General features: G+C 37.9%; 1 protein-coding gene across 3 annotated transcripts in view; it reads left to right on the top strand.

Annotated features, from left to right (window-relative positions):
* The window catches only part of cdin1 (CDAN1 interacting nuclease 1), an 89,984-nt gene that overhangs the window by 33,657 nt on the left and 32,760 nt on the right, over positions 1-23,567 (top strand). The window contains exons 6-11 of one of the 3 annotated variants that reach the window (XM_067367915.1): positions 897-969; positions 12,021-12,103; positions 12,637-12,686; positions 15,680-15,747; positions 17,417-17,482; positions 17,782-17,887. In XM_067367915.1, coding sequence (XP_067224016.1) covers positions 897-969; positions 12,021-12,103; positions 12,637-12,686; positions 15,680-15,747; positions 17,417-17,482; positions 17,782-17,887 — 446 coding nt within the window. The remainder of the gene's footprint in view (positions 1-896; positions 970-12,020; positions 12,104-12,636; positions 12,687-15,679; positions 15,748-17,416; positions 17,483-17,781; positions 17,888-23,567) is intronic. The other 2 variants (XM_067367916.1, XM_067367917.1) reach the window with 2 other exon arrangements.

The raw sequence follows: 23,567 nt of genomic DNA on the forward strand, positions 1-23,567 counted from the left end.
TCAAAGAGCTGCTCCGCCATCAGGCCTTCACTTTCATTCCAGCATGCTTTTAGGCCCTGCTATAACTTAAAGGGAGATTCTCATCTTGTCTTTGCATTTTAGAGGCTTTCTCTCCCTTAAAGTTTCTCTGCTTTTCATTGACATTTGGATTGAGGTCTTTTGTATCTTAAAGTACCTCTCACCGCATGAATACTGAGTCGAATCACCGACGTGCTCCAGAACATTGAGATGTGTTTAACCTACATCAACAGTGAAGCCTCGAGAGTTTCCTTTAAAACGAAACTTTATCTATTAAATTTTACAATACTGTCCTGATGTTATGAATTGGTTTTCCCGTCACATGCACGCTATAAACAGTAATGCACTGATTTCATGACGGTTATTATGAGTGTTTTGTGTAATTGTGTTATAGTAAAATGCATATAAATGCATATTCTAAGCTTTATAATGGCAGTAAATTGACTGTGAGATTTTGAAGCCCAAAAAAAAAGGGATGGGAGGGATGGGGGGTGGGTAATAAAGGTCTTCTGAAGCAAAGCAATGCATTTAAAAACTTTATAAAGTAAAATAACTAGCTTCCGTGAGACGGCCATAAGCATCGATTTGTGGCAAAAGAGTAACCCCTGATGTGATGTAGAGTAAGCTTTGACACCTCTCGCTCTTATATAGAAATCCTCTGACTTTTCTCTATAAAAAATTCTCGTTTTAGACTTCTAATTCACGACCGGTGTTTTATTTTGCTCTCTCCTCTGCGCTGCCGCATTCGTCAATATGTCATGCGTCAGGTCAGAGTTCACTCTTCTGCTGTAAATCGATGCGCACGGTCGTGTGTCAGAAGCTAGTTATTTTAGTTTTTGCTGTTAAAGCCTTTCTTTCCTAATATTTTCCTGCGTCAGGTGGACCTTTCGCCAGCTCTCCTGGCCCGTGTGATCCTGGAGTGTTTTCTGCAAGAGCGCGAGGCTTCAGTCCGTGAGTAGAGGCGTTTATTCACTAATGAGACACAGACAGCACTACCTAGGGCACATGAGTGCAGACCACCCACCACTTAACTGCTGTTTAGATCAATGCTGTGTTATTTATAACCCCTCATTTATTCTGACCCTCTTCTACCTGAGCGCCTCCTCGTCCTCATGAAAATCACACAGCTGATAGACCTAATGCAAAGACATTTACATATTTCTGAATGTATGTGTTGATCTATAGCTGATCAGGTATTTTCCTGTAATGAACTGATATGGTAGCAGAAACCATACACATAAAGTTTTGCCATTTTCTGTTGAAATGCACAAATCATATCTATAAATCTATAAATATAAGCTTAAATCCAGCATTGTAATGTTGCTTTGAGCTGCACAGTTCAGACAAACACAGTTTCTTATATAAACTGATGCTGACCCATTGGATTGAACTCTGAGCTCTGTACTCAAATCCAAGGCACCCTGATCTTTTATTATTATTCCTCATTTACATTTATGTGTTTGGCACATGCCTTAAACAAAGCCACCTACAATGCATTCAAGTTACACATTTCATCAGCTCATGTGGATTTTAAACAGGAGACTCTTTTGAAGTCACAGTTGGGTACGGGTTCGGTACAGCAGGGGGAGAAAACTAAACAGATTGTTTTTATTATTATTAAACAGCGGTTTACTGAACAAATTGTGTCTCTGTCTTTAAATAAATTAAATTATAACTAAAGGTTTCTTGAGGATAAAAAACTCCATTATATTTATATCTGAAATATTTTATTTATTTTTAGATATAATAATCAACACTCAAATAACAAATTGTATGCAAACATGTCAGCTGCACATAAGTCAGTTTTACATTAACTAAGATTATGTTTTTACTCCACTTGAAATATAATCATTTACACAGTGGCTGTCATTTTCATGACACGTTTATTTAAACACATTATATAATCAAGACATCTCTAACAAGTTATGCAAAATATAATGAATATATAGGCTAAAAAACGAACAAGCTGTGGACACTGAATGGCTTCTCTGAGGTAAACGCTATATGACATATTGTTTATAAGCAGTTTTATTGATGTCGTTCCGCCATTGAAACGCTGAGCGATTATATGAAATATGTTTCAGTAAATTGTACTGTATCTTTCAAACATACCTTCAGATGTTCATTCATGTTTATTCTGTAACTAGTATTAAAGAGGAAGAGATGATCGTGTTCAAGGATACTTTGCCAAAGCAATGGCGCAAAACAATGTTAGAGTTTTTAAATATTTTTGGTTCATTATGAAACTCTGATTAGAGTAGAGGGCTGCCAAAGACTAGGTAATTCATGAGAAACATTGCAGAATAAAATATACATATTTTTAGATGTATTAGTGTTGTGGTGTTGACATTTTGGCCAATATGGGTGAGAACAAATTTATTTATTATTGATATTAGTGTTGGATGTATTTGTGGAGACCTATATAGGCATTTTAGCCAGTATCAATATGTGTTTTAATATTTTTGTGTTGTGGCTGATAACTGTTGATTGTAAAAATAATAAATCTGGAATGTTTTGTCTGTAAATGCGTCAAGTGAAATCTGTCGTCAGCATGTTGTAATGGTGCGGCATAAACAGATACAGCAGTGTTTCTGTGCTCAGCTTGTTTGTGTGTTTTTCAGCAGCAGTATTTGAGCAGAAGTTGGCGACGCTTGGCCTTTGACGTTCAGTGCAGGGCATACAGACTCTCACAGCATCCGCCATCTTCCTCTCCGCACACACACGTTCAGAATAGCAGCGCGTCACAGGCACGTGTCGTGGATTTAATCAAGAGAGAGATTCCAGTGCATGCATGCAGTCGTATGTCAAAGTCAAGCCTGTGATTACTTTGGAGCGCTGTTATCCAGCGCTTGTCAAAACGCTCCTGCGGTGTGTAGAACCAGGCAGTACTGAAGCCTGCAGACCTCCCGCACATATCGGTCCTCTGATTATAAATCAACAACATCTCCAGAAGACTGACCACTAGAGATGCTTCGGCAAATACAGATCATTATATGATGAAGCTCAAATCTCACTGAAATCAGGCATGAAAACATTTAAATAAATAAAAATAAATACAAAAACAGCGGACTGAAAATAATATGCTAATATTTCAGTCCTACTGAAGTATAATGAGATTTTAAGTGTCTGTAATTACTGTTCAAACATTTAATCATTGAATACAATGCACTTATTGTGTACATGCATGTTTTTACATTGTAGCTGCATATAATTACAGTTGTAATTAATATCTGTAATGATATAATTCACCCTACTCCTACCTCTTAACCCACCCTTAGACCTACCCATACCACCAAACCTGTCCCTAACCTTACCCGTTTCCACCTCAATAGAAGTGTTTTCAATACAACATCAGCACTGTACCAAACAATTTTATTGATGCAAGTATATAGTAGTTACATAAACGCCTAATATGAAGTGTAAACATGCTTTTTAATAGACATTGGTATTTGATATAAGTTACACCATTTTAGTAATAACAGTAAATTATGCATAATTAACTGACCCTAAACCAAACCTGGTTGAACTTTATTTTAAGGTGTTTTTCATTTACAGTGTAATTATACATTTAAGTACTGAGTACTAATAATGAACTGCATGTACTTACTATAGGGTTAGGATTAGGATTATCCTAAGTACATGTCGTTAATTAATATTACTCAGTACTTAAATGTATAATTACACTCTAACAGGGAAACATTAAAACAGGCTTCAGCATGAAAACAACTAAACTATGAGAATTTGTGTTTTATTTTGCATGCTTTTATAGTTTTATATTTTGAAGAGTTTTTTTTTTTATATTCACCTTTTTCGTTTTCATTTTAAAGTAATTTTGTGTATTTTTGTCATTTTTATTATTTTGTAAATATGTCTATATACTCTAGTAAAAAAGTAATATATTTAAAGTAAATTTAATTCATACTAATATTACATTCACTTAAACTTACTGATATAAAAATTATAATTACACTTTATTTGGTGTGCTACTTGTGCACAATGCTGTATGATATTTGAATAATTTCGGTCTTATATTGAAAGTGTACCTAAGGTATACTTGCAATAGTTCCACTTTAGCACAAACAAGTGTACTAAGTATATCTTTAGTTGGACATCAACACTACTTCCACAGAATTAAAGTGCAACAAGTACATAATGAGTTGTTCCAATTTAGCAGACTGTAAGTATACCAGTTTAGTGTACCAAAAGTACAATTGCAGGGTATTTTTATTAAGTACATAATATGTAAATGTATTTGTAGTATACTTCAAATGCATTTTAGTATATTTATTTTTACTAGAGTAGTTTTTATTAATTTAAGTTTAGTTATTTTAGTACATTAAGTTAAACTAAATGAAAATGAGAATTTTTGCCTTGGCAACTAGCTGAAATTTATTCATTTTTATATTTTATTTTAGTTTTTTTTTTATGCCAAGTAATGAATATTTTAGTTAATTATATAGTTATAAACATTGTTGTCCATAATGGGATTTACTTTTAACAGTGACAATATCAGAAATTTAAATTAATAAGAAGGTTTTAAGTGGGAAAATGTTTTGTCAGAGGTTTACAATGTGTGATAATACACTGTGAGGTGTTTAGAAATTGAATTCTAAAATATATTTATATATATAATTAAAGGACAAAGCTTTTTGGGTTCAATTTTTATAGTGAGAAGAATGTTCTTATAATCTTCCATCTTCCTGATGGATTTCCAGAGACTCAGCCCTTCCGTTCTCTATAGCGGTGCGAGCCCAGCTCAGATTCAAATGAATGCGACGCCTATTTTGACGTGCCGTCTTCTCGTCCAATGACCTGCCGGGCCGGCGGCAATGAACTTCTGTGCACGGGCTCCACGCTTCAATTACTGAATCTCCCTGTGTGAATATTAGACTTTTGTAATGTGTTGCTTTGATGAAACAATGCCTGGATAATTGTCTTTGTTGGCCATTAGCTAACAGGTTTGTCCAGTGCTGTCGGCAAGCGCATCCATCATTCCCCACTCGCTCTTTCCCGTGTTTCCAGCGCAGTGCACGGATCAATAGCCTCATATACACCAGACGAGGCCTCTCAGCCGGCGAGCGCCTTGCCTTCGCACACCACCATCTTTTATTTTCTTTCATTCCTTTCTTCCCTGTTTGCATTTAAGAGACACAGAAATTGTGCCTTTGGGAGGCTGAATATATATCCACTCACTTCAACGGGATCAATAGAGAGTTTGAAATTGTTTCTGAAGTCTTTTCTCCAGTGAGTGTTGTGTCTGTGTTTTCCCAGACCGTTCCAGTGGCGCGAGGGCCGGATGGATGCGCATGTAAATAAATCAATACGTTCAGGGCATTTTCAGCACATATTGAATATGATATCAGCATCTACAATGCTTCATCTTCTCCAGACGGCAGCGAGCGCTGGGAGGCGATCTTCTGAGCGCTTGACTTTACTAGAAAGTGTATCAAATGCTGTAGAAATGCCATTTTACTCCAATCTCTTTGGTATTTTGTGGCTCTGGGTTGGACGTCGTCACACTCCTGTTATCTAAATGAGCCTCGTTTCCCGTTATCTTTAATTTCATTAAAGGCATTTGTAGCATCCTGTGAATAATGCTGATACTGAGAGCAGCTATGGACGCTTGACAGAAGCAGTGGGAGATTTAACCATCTTTTTAAAGTAAGCGTGTGTTTTTCCATTTCCAACATGTATTGGGATATTAGATGAGTTGACGTTGACCATTCCCAATTAAACCACACTGTTGATGAAAATAGTAAGAGAAAAACTACACTGCTAGTTATTATTAATAATGCATCGAAAATGTTAAAAAATAAATGGAATGTCGTTGTTTCTAATAACCTAATCATACTCAATAATGTTCAACATTGCTGAATCTGAAGACTGAATGAACACCAGTAAACTAAAGCACTTTACTAATGAGTTAATTAACTCAACCAAACACATCCTATATGAGATTAATTCTATACAGCAAAAACATATTACAACTCACATCTGCACAAATAAACTCCCATTGTGGATGTGCTTTTCCCTTAACAAAGTGCTAAAACATGGGAAGACAGAATTGACAGCATTCTATTACTATAGACTTTTCATTATAATGTTAAGTATATGGCAGATTCGTGCTGCACATTTTGCACTTTTGCACTTAACTATTTTCATTATCAAACTGATTCACTTTTAAAGCCATAGTTTGACTTTAGTTTTTCGGCTTGGATGGCACTAACCAATCAGAACTCAAGGTAGAGACCAAAATGCTGCCATAACCAATCAGAAAATAGAAATATGTATCTATTTTAAAAGTCACACAGTCATTGTTTTCAAGTACTTGGGTACTCATGCTCATCCTTGCACTGTAAAAAAAGAAATTTGTGAAATCTATGGTACAGTAGCAACATTTTTGGTTTTGCGGACCTGAACTTAAATTACGAAAGAAAAGAAAAAAAAAATTCCTTACCTACAATGTTAATATTACATTCTACTAACCGTAATTATACAGGTGGTGAAAGAGATGCATGATTCACAAAGATCATCACAAGCAGCTTCTCCACAAGCTGACGGATGAAAAGAATCAGGATAGGAGTCAGGAACAAATCATGTTCATGGATGTGATTATTAACGTTACTGTAGTATGAAGCAGAGCAGGGCCGAGTGTTGTGGAGCTGAACGAGTAGCTGGAGCGATTGTTAATGAGAGACGAATGCAAAACGCAGCGAGCAGTGGAACTATTATTATGCCACAATCGCCGGCGCCGCTTCCGCTTTTCCAGTCATGAGTATGAGGTAACGCAGCTCTGTTTATCATATTTGATACATTTCGGCGGCTGCTGTGAGACACTTGTTGCACATTGCAGTAAGATTTTAGAATATCATATTAAATGCTGGATGGCTTGTGTCGATAAATTGCGTGCAATTTATTTTAAAACGTATTGTATGATGGAGAAAATGCTGTATTACTGTTACTAAAAATAAAGCTGCATCTGGTTATGCTATGTTAGCTACTTCACAAAATAGCTTTTTTCTCTGAGGCATGGTAAAGCATGGTACTCACAAATAAATCAAGAAAATTAGATTTAAGCAATAAGACTAAACGTGTTGAGCTAGATAACAATTAGTTTTCTGTCTATAAATATATCAAAACAGTTGTTCCCTTGTCTGTGAAAGCATGTAAATATTAAAGCGTCTTTGGTGTTTCCATGGTTTCTACAATATATAACCGGAAACCGAGGGTAACGCGGGCATGACGCCATTGACAGGCGACTCCTCACACGTCCCGGAGCCTTGGTTAAAATTTCATTTTCTCACGATTTACAAATAGTTGCAAACATTTGGGTACTCAAGTGAACAAAATATATAACACTGGCCTAGTGGTTTTTGGATATTTTACTGCAAAAATCTCACATATTGCACCTTTAAACAAAAAAATTGTAAGATACAATACAACACCACGATAAGTACATTGTAAAACACTTGTGCTTCTATTGAGGTTGATACGGGTAAGTTTAGTACAAGTTTGGTGGTATGGGGAGGTTTAAGGGGTCAACAGTGTAATTATAGATGTAGTAACAGAAATTATTTACAGCTGTAATTACATACATGTTTTTACATGTACTTATATTTAAAAATACGTGCATGTACACAATAAGTGCACTGAATCAGATGATTAATTGTTAGTACATAGTAGTTAAAGACACTTAATATAAAGTGGGACTGTGAAGGTAAGTGCATCAGGCACATGATTCTAGCCTTTGAATACTGAGATCCAGGCTCTTCATTAGCAGCTGTAGGAGGCGGGTGAGGTAAGCAGTTGCCTTGACAAGTATACTAATTACTAGCGTGGAGCAGGGAGTTGTAGAGCTCTGAAAAGGGCTGAGCTGCAGCCCTGCTATCAGACGCAATCAGACAGAGGCAGATCAGTTCTGCCCCACTAACCCTGCTGGGAGCCCCACCACCACCATCACTGCTCATGAACGCACCAGAGGCGGAGGAAATAAAAGCACAGAAGAGATGCTTTTCTTGTTTTCTCTGTGTGCCGAGGAGAGGACGATGGGTTTAAAGAAGTAAATATGAAAATCAAATGAGGGCTTTAGGCAGCCGCAGAGATTTGCAGAGCTGTCCTCTGGCGTCTAACAGCCTCATCCATCACGGCCCGCAAGTAGTCAATTCCTCTAGTATCTGTAAATGTTTTTAGATATTAGCCAATTTATATGCTCCCAGATTCATCATGGAAAATCAGCTTTAGCAGGGGCGCATTATCAGCGAGCGTCTCTCGCGCGCATCATGAAGTTTGATGTACGACGGTGTTGGGCGAGGCAATGGCTTACGCCGAGGAGGAGGGGGCGTCTTGATTATAACCATAAGAAGAAGGGTTTTTAATTAATAAACAAACTCTGGAGCTCATCAGCGTCAGGGGCGATAACGATTGTCATCCGTTATTTTTTTTACGACGATCGATGAGCTTCTGTCCGCTTTTTTGGAGTCTGATAATGGCTTTCTCATCCTGCCGGAGAGAGAGCTGAGGTTGCGTGGCTTTCCGCCGGCCCATTCATCATTTCATCAGAGGTTGTTAGAGGTGGCTGTGTTTTTGGTAAACAGCGCTTCTCTGCTCCCCAACAACTCCCGGCGGAGGGGCGTCTTTCCTCTTTAATATTTCCCTCCTCTGATAAGGATGCCTCAGTCGGAATTTATGTCGACACGGGACAATTACATTAAATTCGGTGAGTGTTTACAGTGTTGTGTTGCGGGTGCGTGCGGAGGCGTCTTTAATAAATGTATGCTGACGCCAGAGGCTGCAGCGGCGCGCAGATCTTCGGCTCTGTTGTTATTTACTGCGCCGTTTGCGCGCTGCGGATCCGCTGCTGCAAATGGCATTACGGGCCGTGATGAATGAGCGTTAGAGTAAACTCATTTTAAAAGTGGCCTGATTTATTAGCTCTCTGGCCTCCATTTTCATCAGGTCAATGCTTGGCTGAAACCCCACAATGTCAGCTGCAAGGTCACCCTCTTTTTACGATCATTCTTAACCCCATCGCTCAGAAAATGGACGAACGGATGGACGGACAGACCGGCCATTTGAAGCAGGTGGTGTTGTGTGATGTGTGAAATGTGATGGTGGTCAACCTCCAATTACGAGGCCTGGTAAGACAAGGCCTTTAATGGCTGCTGCTTGCCTTCGGGGAGCTCTATTACACACTACTGTTTTGCAGGACCAGCATCAAATCTATAAAAGTACCATTAAGAGGAAAAAATCAATCAAAATGCCATTAAAGTGGAATAAGTTGCCAATATTGCTGATGTGGTTGCGGCTTCTTTGATTTTCCCTCAGATTATTAGGCGCAGCGGCATAGTGACTTTGTTAAGGGAAACGAGTGTTGTTGGGGAGTAATATGTCTCCCAGCTTCATAAAGTTTGCGGCCTCATATTTCCCGCTTTATTGATTATCCATTATCATTTGTCATGAGGTGTCCTAACTCAAGGGGAAATATAGCTCTCTTCATTGCCGAGCGGAGCGCCGGAGCACCGTATGGATCTGCGTGTGAAGGTAGCAATCTCGGAGAAAAATGAGCTGAAAAACAAGGCGCCGCCGGTGCAGAGGACTGCTGACTTGGCTTTGTTCTCCCTTCCTCAAGTCCTCCTTCAGCAGGGGGATGAAAAAGATAACAGCTACCGTTTGTTCTTCTCCGGCAGGGTTTTGATGTTACGACAACAAGAGAGAAAACCTCTGAGATGCAACCAATGAGGGAGGATTGTGTGTTTGTGTGCAGCTGTATACTGGAGACGGGTGTGTATTGAGTGCTGAAACACCTCAAGAGTCTAAGGAGCTCATTTCTTAGATGTAATTTCAGGCAATTCATGGCCGTTGTCAATGGCGTAGAAATGTATGAAGAACTGCTCACATAGAAGTCACTTTCAAACCAATCTGCTATCTTTTAGTCAGCATGGCAAATTCACATGGCCAATTTGAACATGAGTGAAATCTGCGTAGGGAACTTTTTTTGTCCTCCCGCAAAACGAGCAGCAGTAAATGTGACCACAACTTTAGGTTAGGATCCATTGGGTTGGAGTCTTGATCTTGTGGTTTCAGTCTCAAGTAGGACTATACTACTTTGCACTAGTTTACTTCTACTACTTTAAGACCATTACACACGTAAAGACACAATCAGACTCTGAGAAAACAACCACTAGAATACACTCTGAAAAACAAAGGTCCTTTATTTGCATCATTGTTTAAGAAAGGGTGTATTTGAGAATTTCTGCAATGTTGTTTGGTTATGCTAATGGAAAACACGCTTCACTTTTAAATATGGCTTTAAAATTTCTCAAATGAAGGTTCCTAATTGGTGTCTTTGGTTCCATGAAGAGCTTTTACTTTTCATTGGATAAAAGGTTCTTTAGATTATTGTGTTTTTTTTCTGTTCACTGAAGAGGTTCTTTGGGCATCGCTGTGAAAACCCCTTTTGGAGCCTTTATTTCTAATAGTGTTTGATGAAATATTACTGTGATATAGCCAATGATGATATACTGTAGCCAATTTTGATCTGCTCTCATTGGACAAAGTTTCTTTCAAGAAGCAAACTAACAAGCGAAACCTTGACCACTTTCAACAGGAACATGCCCCTGGTCTCAGTGTTGGTCTGGGTCTTTGGTTTATAGTCTGTAATTGTAATGACATCTACCACAGATTTCAGTGATCTACTGCAGGAAGTGTTTGAAACAAATGTGGCATTGAATCTCTAGTTTAGTTTATTAAAATGGACAGCGTCATTGTTGGACCGAGCGTGTTGATCAGGGTCTAGTCTTGACTCCATCTCTGTTTGGAGGTGTAGAGGTTTGTCAATAATAACAGAGGTCTTTTACACATTCACAGAAGTCTTAAAGCTACAAAAATGGTCATGGAAAAAACAAATGATAGCTGATTATTAGGTATGGGTAAAAAATATTGATTTCTCGATTTGAATCGATTCTCATTTTTACAAACCGATATCGATTCTTAAATCCCAAGAATCGATTAGTCTAGTCTGTTTTCAGTTGATGAATGAGCAGAATATGTAGCGCCTCCCATCCAATAAATCGAAAATAATCTTTGTGCTTTGTTACTTTTGATAAGTCTCAGATTTCAAATGACGTCCATCTTATTTGGGGTTTAAAAAATTAATACAGTTTTGGCGCTGTTTAATGTGGCGTGACAGATCTCTTTAGCGCCTCAGTTAAAGAGAAGCATGTGATCATCCTCTCCTCCGCTTTAATACCAGTTACAGCGAAATAAACATGCATGAACATCTGAAGGTATGTTAAAATATACAGTAGTACAACTTACTGAAATCCGTATCATGTCTCGTGAAATCGCTCAATCTGTGTTTCAACTTCGGAAAGACTTCATTAAAACAGCTTGTAAACAATGTCACGTGACGTCACATTTACCTCAGAAAAACATATTCATTGACCATAAACTCATTAGTCAGCTAGAAAAGTGAACTCTAGAAAGCAACTTTCTGATAAATATAGCTATGCACCGTTACATATTCATTATAAATTTTGATGTTCTGATTATTGTGCACAAACCTTACATTAAAGTTATAGTATAAGCTGACTTCAGGGAATAAAATGAAATGCTACTTGATTATCACCCTTTGAAGCATCTATTATTTCAAATCACCATCTCTCTGAGCTGAACAAGGCCTCATATTTCCCATCATGCACTGGCCAGTGTTTGATCCACTCTTAAGCTGCAGTGTTACTCTCATATGCATATATCATTAGAATGACACACAATGATTCAATCCATTAAATCTGAATATGATTTCATGTTGGGGTAATAGGGAATCAATCCATGGGCTCGTGGGCTGATTTATAATGTTAGTGCAGGATGAATGGAGTAAATTTTCATCCTACATAGCGCAGCTTATCCACACCAAACCTCTGTATGCCCATATTACAGAACTACTACAGGTGTAGTAGATTAATAGCGGCATGCATCTTCATTCACTCTTCTCTTTTCATCAGCAGCATCCAGACAGGTCCTCAACAGCATGCTGCGCGAGCCGTATTTAATTCCTGACCTGCTGTTAGCGAAGCACATTGAGCAGGTACCAGCACTTAACAAACATCATTTATCAATTTCTTTCTTTCTATTGAAGACACTAAGACAACCAAGATGTTTCATGTTGCTCTTTACTAGTGTTGTCAGAAGTACCTATACCGCTCAATTCTGAGTGTTTTGAAGTCATGTAATAGTTTTTTTTGAGAAACAAACCTAAATTTTATTCGCCTTTCAGCTGAAGCTCTCAGATCTCGTCTGTGAGCACGAATGAGATTTAAAAGTTGTGGTGGAGGGGAAGACTGTCTGCCAATAATGACTTTGTATACAATTAAATTATGAATTTTCTTTTGCATTCTTTGGTGTTCCTAAATTTCTTTAATCTTTAATCTGCTAAAAGTCTTTAGTTAGTAGCCAAAGAAACATTGGGAGATTGTCCTCATATGAATTCATCTCTAATCTGAATAACCTGCTAATAAGGTGAGGTGAGGTGTGGTGGCGCTGCAGTGCATGATGGGTGTTTGTAATGGATGTTGAGGGGCTCGTCCCCTCCTGACTGTAATATTTCTTCCCTCTTTTCAGTGCACAGTAAATGACTGCTGTTATGGACCGCTGGTCGACTGCATCAAACAGTATCCTTCCCATAAAACTTTAAGCCTGAAATTGACGAGGAGCTATTCACAGGGACGAGATGTGCCGAGCTTCACCTGACATAAAAGTTACGCTTGAGGTGTGTGTGTGTGATCAATATGCAGCTCTGTGTTCACTGTCTGAATCATGCGGTGTTCCCTCACTTCCTGTGTGCGTGTGAGATTTCCCCACGTATGCAGGATTATATTTTAGCACATCCAGATTTTATCTTTATCATTGTGCGAATAATGTCGTTTCACACCATCATTTATTTCACTTCCAACACTTTCTATTCAGCAAATTTGACTGAATCTGGATGATTTCAGCAGTTTAGATTTCTTTTTGTGTTGATTATTTACCATTTGGTCAATCAGATTTCATGACTCTCAAGTCTGTCATAGTTCTCAGTGGATGTTAGAGAAGTGCGTGTTTCACAGATGTACTTTGTGAATTTAATCCTGTCCAAATCTGACAGGTCTGTGATTTTTGGGTAACTCAATGATTATTGAAATCTAGTCCCGTCCGAATGCGATTGTCTGTATTATTGTGGTATTAAAACACTTTGGTTACACTTTACTTTAAAGGGTTAGTTCATGCAAAAAATGAAAATTACCCCATGATTTACTCTCCATCAAGCCATCCTAGGTGTATATAACTCTCTTCTTTCAGATTAACACAATTATAGATATATTTAATAATATCCTGGTTCCTCCAAGCTATATAATGATGGTGAAGGGGGGCCACATTTTGAAGCCAAAATAATGCATCCATCGATCATAAATATAATCCATGACTCCAGGGGGTTAATAAAGGCCATCTGAAGTGAAGCAATGCGCTTTGATAAGAAAAATATCCATATTTAATGCATTATAAATTCAACTAGCTTCCAGCAGATGATCGTATGCATACTGCGCAAGTTGACTTGCACCAAATGAGTAATCCTCTTATGCGATATATATGATGTAGGAGTATCGTAAGCTCAGACGCCTCTCACGCTTCAAACAAATTGGGCTGGGCAACAAACTCAAGCTCTTCTTCTCTTATACCGAAATCCTCCGACATTTCTCTTTAAAAATGATCGTTTTAGACTTCTAATTAGTGACCGGTGTTTTGTTTTGCTCTCTGGCCGTCTGCTGGAAGCTAGTTATTATAGTTAATAGTTTTAAATATGGATATTTTTCTTTCAAAAACCCATCGCTTCACTTCAGAAGGCCTTTATTAACCCCCTGGAGTTGTATGGATTACTTTTATTATGGATGGATGCATTTTTGTGGGCTTCAAAACACATCCCCATTATAAAGCTTGGAAGAGCCAGGATGTAAATATATCTCTGATTGTGTTCATCGGAAAGAATATAGTCATGTACACCTAGGATGGCTTGAAGGAGAGTTAATCATAATTAAAATAAAGCTGAACGAATATAAAATATAAATATTAATTGAAAAAACTTAAAATGAAAATTAGAATTTTTGCTTTGGCAATAAGTTGAAATAATTTTAATTTGCACTAAAATTATTAACTGGAAATGAATTAAAACTAACTAAAGCTAAAACTAAAATAAAAATAAATAAAAGCTAAATAGCAATATTTAAAAAAAAAATCTAATAAAATTATTTTACCAAAAAGTTAATAAAAAAATCATTAAAATGAAGATTAAAATAACACTGCTGTAAAGTTTATTTCAATAAGATTTTTATTTTAAAATAAAATGAAATAATTAATCAAAAGTCATATGTGATGTATGCAACCAAACCACATGACTTTCTGTAACAGCCATTTCTTAAAACACATACTTCCATCTCTCTAATGAACACAGAGATGTTTAGAAAGCAGCTCTGATCTGAATAAGGCTTGTGATGCCTTAAAATGCTCAGTAAGTTTTGTACGGAGACATTAATTTGAGCTTTGTGCTCTTGTAGATCACATACACTTCTCCCAGACTCATCAGTGTGTGTGTGTGTGTGTGTGTGTGTGTGTGTGTGTGTGTGTGTGTGTGTGTGTGTGTGTGTGTGTGTAGTCAGGGGTGAAGGGTCACAGTGTTTGTCTGTCCATGGTCACTCAACCCCATCTCCCCACCCTCTCTCTCTCTCCAGCTCTTTTCACGCGTCAGCATTCATTCACTCTATACATCTGCGCGGGTTCATCATATCACCCCACTGAACCGCCCCGTGACACATGACGCACAGGCGCCCATCAAACCATGAACACTTCAGACACAACTGTGCGTGAGTTTGATGTTTTGGCTGCGTGTGTTTTTATATGCAACTCAGAACACTCTAGCAACCTCTTAACAATCACTAAGAACACCCTGGTCAAAACTCCCTAGCAACACCCTGACATCCTCTTGGAACACCATAGCAGCATCCTGGCAACCTCTCAGAACACCCTAGCAACAACTCAGAACACTCTAGCAACCTCTTAACAATCACTCAGAACACCCTGGTCAAAACTCCCTAGCAACACCCTGACATCCTCTTGGAACACCATAGCAACATCCTGGCAACCACTCAGAACACAATTTCCCAGAACAGCCTAGCAATGCCCTGGCAACCATTCAGAACACCCTAGCATAAACTCAGAACACCCCTGGCAACCACTCAGAACACGCTAGCAACATCCTGAAAAGCCTACCAACCCTTCTGAACACCATAGCAACACCCTGGCAACCACTGGCAACACCCTGGCATTGTGATGTTGAGCTTTGCAGACAGATCTGTGCCATGTCCGTGTTGATGATGTTTAGGTCAGAGAGGTTTGTCTCTGATATTACAACAAAACACACATTCTTCTGCTGTTACCACAGCAACCCTGCTTAGCTGTCTAAGTGTTTCCATGGCAACCGAGCGCAGGTAACATTTAGAAATGGGCTCGTAAAAGTTGACCATCCAAATTTTCACTGCAATTCCCATGAGAAATGAGAAGCGTTTTCTGACTGCCATAAATGAGGAGTTTTGTGAAGTTTGTTTGCAGTACGTCCTTAACCATATTCCCATAGTGCCATCGGTCTGGAACATGAAGACATTCTACGAGACGAGCTCAGAGAGAGAAACCTGTCCTTTCTAGGTGAGCCTCCTCTTCTCCCTATCACACTTTAACTGTATAAGTGTATGTATATTAGAGGTGTAACAGTACACAAAAATGACGGTTTGACAAATATCTTAATTTGTGTTCTGAAGATGAATGAAGGTCTTACGGGTGAGTAATTAATGACAGAAATGTCACTTTTGGCTGAACTAATCCTTTAATATGATGTATCCTGAGTGTCCAGTGCGTTGGTGTCACATGTTTCCTGAGCGAAGATTCAGGTGTGAAATGCGGGAGTTCTGACCCGTCTTCGGGCGTTTGGGCTCGAGGGTCACAGCGGCCTGATAAATGGATTGGAAGTGAGTTCTGCAGCGGCTGAGACAGCTCATTAATTCTCATCAAAGCTGATGTACAAAGATGATCTGCACGCCGTGACCATGTCAACAGACCCGAACCCTCGCCCTGAACGCCCCTCTCTCGCCCTATAGCAGTTCAGCTTGACTGGACGCGGAGAGGCCGAATGACCCGCTCAGTGTGATTTAATGGAGAAATCAGGTGACTCAAGGACAATGGCTGAGGTCACTCCTACCACTGATATCACACCCTCCATCACCACTCCAGACGCAAGAGACGTTTGTGCAGTGCCAGCAAACATTTAACAGATGAAGCGGCTTCAGATGCTGTCTGTGGCTTTCCTGCGTTCAGATGACTTTGCTTTGTTTGCGGTGACCGAGGTCATATATGTGCCTTCACCGGATGCTGGCTGCTGGTTTGTTACTGTTTTAAACGGGTAGAATCATGAGGAATCCATTCAATCTAAATAAATAGTTGCAATAATAGCTTGATGTACTATGAAAGACACACACTGCCAGTCAAAAGTTTGTATTAAAAGTAGGATTTTTTTAATGTTTTTGAAAAAAGTCTCTTCTGCTCACCAAAGCTGCTTTTATTTGAGCAAAACAGTACAGTAAAAATTAAAAAAAAAATATTACAATGTAAAATATCTGTTTTTTATGTGAATATATAGTAAAATATAATTTATTCCTGTGATCAAAGCTGAATTTTCATCATTACACCAGTCTTCAGTGTCACATGATCCTTCAGAAATCATTCTGATATGATGATTTGATGCTCAAGAAACATTTATGATTATTATCAATGTTGAAAACGGGTGTGTACAATTTTTATCAGGTTTCATTTATCTGTATTATCATATTTATCTGAAATAGAAATCTTTTTTAACATTATAAACTACCGTTGAAAATTTTGGGAACAGTACAAATATAAGAAATTCATACTTTTATTCAGCGAGGATGCATTAAAGGTTTAGTTCACTTCAGAATTCAAATTTCCTGATAATTTACTCACCCCCATGCTATCCAAGATGTTCATGTCTTTCTTTCTTCAGTCCAAAAGAAATTTTTCTCCATATAGTGGACTTCACTGGAATTGACTAATGTTAAAAAACACAACTTTTTATATTAAAATGCATTAGTGAATGTTGAGATTAATATTAACTAAGATTAATAAATGCAGCTGAAGTATTTTGTTAGTTCATGTTACTACTAGTGTTAACAAATGAAATCTTGTTGTAATATTTTGCCGTTGGTGTGGGTAAATATTGAGAAAAAGAAATCAGTTTATTTGATTGTCCCACGATGTTCATTTGTAATGGGAAAAATCATGCTCATGCCACTTTTCCATGCAGATGAGAACCAGCTCCGTGCCAAGGGCTACGACAAAACCCCCGACATCATTCTGGAGGTGCCGATAGGTGAGCTCGGTTCATCTGCTACTAGTTGCTTTTTATTCACTTACTGATTAGTATAAACCTGAAAGTCTCAGTCAGTTCTCAGTGACGAGCATTTACTGTAAATTTAATTGGACATTTGCTCACAGATGTCCCATCAAATCAGTTTTGCATGGAAAATAATCTGGCATTTTAGCAAAGCAGACTAAAAATGGTAATGCTAATCGCTCTCACTTTATCAGTTTAAACGCTGCTTATAGTAAACAGACCTCACTAACCTGCTCTTGAGATCAACCAGTTAAAGGTTTTGTGCTCTTCCGCAGCTGTTGATGGTCATATCGTTCACTGGATTGAGAGCAAAGCTTCATTTGGAGATGACCACAGCCATCACGCTTATCTGAACGAGCAGTTCTGGAGCTACTGCAACAGGTCAGACCAATGTTCACTTCACACCAAACAACGACAGTATCACACTGCGACACAGGACACATCCTGCTTAATTCAAATACTCACATTTTTTTCATCCTACACTATCATGTTTCCACTGCACAGCAAAGTTATTATACACTAAAACATGATTTAACACTGATGAACTGATAAAATCATACAAAGAACAAATATTAAACATAAATACAAATGCAGTTTTAAAAGACTAGCTAAAATCAAGAATCCTGATTTCATCTAACAAGACTGATAACTCCTGAAGACCATGATGTAGTTCAAGCAGAATTGTAGAATGAACGTCATTTCTAATAAAATCAGGCCAAAACAATGTTTGTTTGGATGTTTGTCAAAGTGAACTATCTGGAAAAGTTCGCTCCAGCTGGTAAACACCTCTGAACTCCCATTGGTTGGTGGTGATGATGCAATAGGTAGGTGTGGCTCTGAGGCTCTGCCTTCTCTGAGGTGTAAATCTTCTCTGGTTCATTTCTTCTGTTCAGTCCGTCGAGGTCAGACGTGAGTAAAACATGAACACACTGGAGAGCCGCTTTATAGTAGAAACTGATTGAAAGACACACTGACACTGTTTTTCATGTTTAATACTGTAAAGCTGCTGCATTAAAGCGATCTATTGTATAAAGTGCTGTATTAATAAACATGACGTTACTGAAGCTGAAGCAAACATATCCACATCACTATGATCAGATGCTTTCTGAACTGCTGTTTTCTCACCGCTGTGGTTTTGTTGTTTATTTTGTTATTGAGAGGAAAGTGTGCAGCACATATTTACATAATCATTTAAATATGGACGATGTTAAAATGTTCCCAAACAGTATATCACAGTTCGGGGATATTTCAAATTTCTTTTTACCCCTAAGTGAAGAAGGAAAAATAAATTCACCATGAGTATATCGGGGCCTAAAAGCTGAACTATAACTAAAATATTAAAATTATAAAAGTAAAATGCATATAATATAGAACTAGACGTCTGTCCATTAAATCAAAACTGAACTCTAACTATGAAAACCTGTGCATTTTGCATACATTTGATTACAGTATTAAAGGGTTTGTTCACCCAAAAATGAAAAATCTGTCATTAATTCCTCACCCTCATGTTGTTCCACACCCGTAAGACCTTCGTTCATCTTCAGAACACAACTTAAGATATTTTTGATGAAATCCAAGAGATATATGACTCATATGATCCATAAACAGCAATATAATCAACACTTTCAAGGTCCAGAAACGTACTGAAGACATTATTAAAACAGTCATGTGACTGCAGTAGATCAACCTTAATGTTGATGCGTTGTGCTGATCACGTGACCAACATCAGCCAATACTGAGTCTGTGTTCTGACGTAGAACCTGGAAGTGCTGAGGAGAATGACACAGAAGAGAAGAGATTGTTGCAGTCACATGACTGTTTTAACAATGTCTTTAGTACCTTTCTGGACCTTGAATCTGGTAATTACGTTGCTTTCTGTGGAGGATAAAAAAACAATGTTCTGAAGATGAATGAAGGTCTTACGGGTGTGGAATGACACGACTGTGAATAATTAATGACAGAAATGTCATTTTTGGGTGAACTAACCCTTTAAATGCAGAGCTAATAATCTTGCTGTGCAAAACAGTACCGTGCAAATGGTATTTTGACATTTTATACATTTTAAGTCCTTTCTTTCTATCTTTTGCTTTAGCCTAATGTGCCAGTAGAAAATACCAGTTTCAGATTCCCAAACATTCCTTTTGGAAATATTGTAGTAATCCAGTCATAATTCATTATTTTCACAAATGTCTGAACAGTTTTCTTATATCTCATAGAAAGATTTCATAGCTTTGTTTTCACTTCCATGTTTTTCCTTTTTATTTTTATTCAATCTTGAAGAAACACACTGTATTCCACAGATTTGAATGTGTTTCAAACACTGCCGCCCTTCTTAATAAGTGTGTGTGTGTGTGTGTGTGATACAATGAACAATTGTACAATGATGATGCTTTGTCAAACACATTAGAGGACTTAAAAATAAAGTGTGATGTAAACCGACCTGCTGTATTCAGTGAACCATTAAGTCAATGCTTAACCACACAATGTGACTAATACTCTTGAAGCACCTGGTAAAGACGAATGTAATCTGCTTATATATATGAGTGAAAACATAAAACTAAAAACATCCTTTTGTCCGTTACGGTCTCTCATGAGAATCACTTTATTTCTCTGATCTGATGCGATGTGCTTCAGCGGCTCCATTACAGTCTTCAGCATGATCCTCGTGCATGTGTGTGTGTGTGTGTGTGTGTGTGTGTGTGTTTAGACGTGACATGGCACATGCTGTCATGTCTGTGTGCTGCCTTGTCAGATAAACTTTGGCATGTCAAAAAAAAAAAATGTCAGACCCTTCAGAGTCCACCTTTCAGAGCTGCTTGTAATTTTTAATTGACATTTACATTTGACATTTGCAATGGTCTCGGAGCAGAGGAGCGCCCGTGTCCAGCTTCCTGTTGTCTCCTCTCATTCAGCCAATCACATGCTATGGAGGTCCGATCCCTTTGCCGTCACACGTTACTCCATCGCTCTTCTGTTTATATGAGTTATATCAGTGAAATATTGAAAAGGTCAGCGAGTTTCCTTTCCAGTGACCTTCCCAACATTGCTGACACGTTTTCAATTAGTGCGGCGCATCAGAGTGACACAACTCCTGATTTGATTATTTTCAAGCATTTCCATCATTTGCACCAAATGGCAGTGTTTGCAAGGACTGTTAATTAGGGTGGCACGATATGTTGAAATAAAATCGATATTGTGATATGGCGAATTAGTGCGAATGTCAAAATGCGCAGGCTGTGATTTAAGCAAATATGTGCTTGCGGTGTCAGAGTGAAGTGCGTCATTTACACACACTAAAATTTTCATTTTATCCTCCAACTTGAACAAAATCGTCCAACATCATTGTTTTACCTTTTTTTTTTGTAAAGGCCGTTTGACTTAGTCTTTGTAAGTTCACTTTGTAAACACTGGATCGGTACTTCCGCCTACGTCACGCGTGACCTTTCCAACGGATTACGTAATGTGTGGCATTCCTTCTGTGAGGCGCTTCTTATACAGAACTTTGATTAAATTATATGAATTAAACAGTTTGTAAATACACTTTATCACTAGAAGAAATTTAGAAACCCGTTAAACTTTGAAATATTATGAAATCATGCAAGACATTTCTCCTTTTATATAGAACCTTTTTGCCATTATTTTTTAAATTGAGTCAAGAACACTAGAGTTCTATATAGAAACCCATTGAACATTTTTTTTTTTGTGCTGTTAATTGTTCCTCGTTCTCCCTTAGAGAAATGCAGTGTGTTTTCGCCAAATGACGACTAATTTCCTCTCTGAAAATTGAAGCAGCAGCATTCATCATCCAAACAATAGTGTGGCCAAAACGCGACGCTCATAATAAAGTCTCGTCATGGGTAATGATGCTTCTCCTATAAAGAGCGAAGCAGTGAGGGAGGAGAGATGGTTGCCTGGATCTGATGCTAAAGACGCCATCGGCCTCACCTTCCCATCAATCTCCGCTGCCTTCAGCAGGCTCCGTGACGGATGTGCGCATAATTGAGTTATCCATCTACTCGGCTTTAAGTTGCATTAAAAATTATTCAGCTGATAGTGAATATTAAGCACATAATAAGGCTTGTGTATGTTTTAGTTGAAGTGGGTGAGGTTAAATGTGTCACGTAATGAAATGCGACTCTGGACTGACGCCTCCCCTTCATGAACGACTGCTAGGAGTGACGGCGCACCGGCAAATAAGAAAATGACATATTAGACGTGTACCTTCATAAGCAGTTTGACTTTTATATTAAAGAAATAGTTCACACACAAATGATCATTCTGTCATCATTTACTCTCACACTCGTGTCGTTCAAACTCCGTTTGACTTCTTCTCTCCAGTTGAACACAAAAGATGATGTTTGAAGGCACTTTAAAAGTTCAATAAACTATTCAATTTACTAAATTTGACTATTATATTATTTCATTACAGGGTTAAATTACACATTGCGTCATTGTTGAATCTGAACCAGTTATTTCCATTAATCACAAGTACAGCTCCAAATAACTGAATGGGAAAAGACGGAAATCTCTGTGAAAGTTGTTTAGGTAACATTTCAGTTCAGGAATAAAATTTGACACGCATGCAGTGCGTTGTAACATTAGACTATCTCCTTAACTTTATAGTGCTTAAATGCAAACACAAAAGACATTTCAGAGCATTTTCTAGTTGTGCACAAGCAATGAGTGTATTAAAACACATTTTATATGAGCAATATCAAACGAGTAGCTGTTCGATATGGCTGTATATCAGCACGGCTGTGATTCGACCATAGGTAATCAAAGCATGCCGATTTACAGCCATATCGCACGGCTATGAGTGTGATATTGTGTTTATACAACAGTTCGACGGCACGAGTGTGTAAATAAATAAGAAACAACAACAAAAACCCACTTTTGTGAGGAACTACTTCCTTCCGCCACGGATTCAAATCTCAAGTTGACAGTTTAACAGTTGAGCCCAAGCCTCCGTTACTCCGTTGCGTCTCAACGTTTTAAAGTAAAAACAACATTCTTGTTTCAGTCCATTTCAGTATAAGTCTTTATAACTGACACACTCATAAAGTCTGTTTGTGTTTTAATGAAACTTGCACTGAAGTTGAAATCACTAACGGACTCTCTCTCAATACTAAAATATATGGCATGTTATTTATATAAAATATAAATTTTTGAACAATACTATTAAAATGAACAATAGCCATTACAGTGCTTCCCACACATAGATTTTACTTGGGCGGGCCGCCCACGTATAATAAAAGCCGCCCAAGTATATTTGGAGACACATTTTTGCTTTTATTATTTTTATCCTCTTATACTTTTATATCCGCCCAAGATAATGAAACCATCCACGATCGAATAACTAGTCGTTTCGCACCTGCTCATTATGTGTGCGTCAGAACTGTTTACTCCCGCTAACATTCCCATGGGCGCTGCATTTTGCAATGTCACAAGGGGGCGCTGTTGCACGTTCTACATGCTCACACAACAGCACTTCAGACTCTGTTCAGATTGCTTTAGTGTGATTATCAGTCAATGAAAAGCGCATATATTTATGCCAAGCGATTTGCTAATCAATTCAAGTTAATGAATTATTAAAAAGTTTACTTCATGGCCTTTATATAAAATGTTTTAGACGATTGTAAGAATCTGAAGGATCAGCCTGCAATTGTAAAGACATTTCAAAATAAGAGTACCTGTGTATTTCGGGTTTGTTTATAATTAAAAGTCACACGCTAGGTTTTTTCTTTTTCTTTTGGGCATTATTGGTATTTTGGTTACACAATAAATTGTATTTAATTTGATTTACATTTAATTCATAGTAAATTATTGTAGTCTCCCCCACAGGAAGAAAAGACTAAGAACATTATTTAACACACATTATTCATTTTATACATTTTATAAAATCTGTGTCCCATTCACTGAGAGAGACACTATATGACAGCAAGGAGAACATATGAAAAGGAGAATCATTTAAATGCTGTAATTTTGCATAATTTACAATGCATAATAATGCATCATATTAGTATGTAATTAAATGTACTATGCTATGTAATTAAAATTAATT

This window comes from Chanodichthys erythropterus, chromosome 18 (genome assembly GCF_024489055.1).
Source record: "Chanodichthys erythropterus isolate Z2021 chromosome 18, ASM2448905v1, whole genome shotgun sequence".
In the NCBI taxonomy this organism is placed as follows: domain Eukaryota; kingdom Metazoa; phylum Chordata; class Actinopteri; order Cypriniformes; family Xenocyprididae; genus Chanodichthys; species Chanodichthys erythropterus.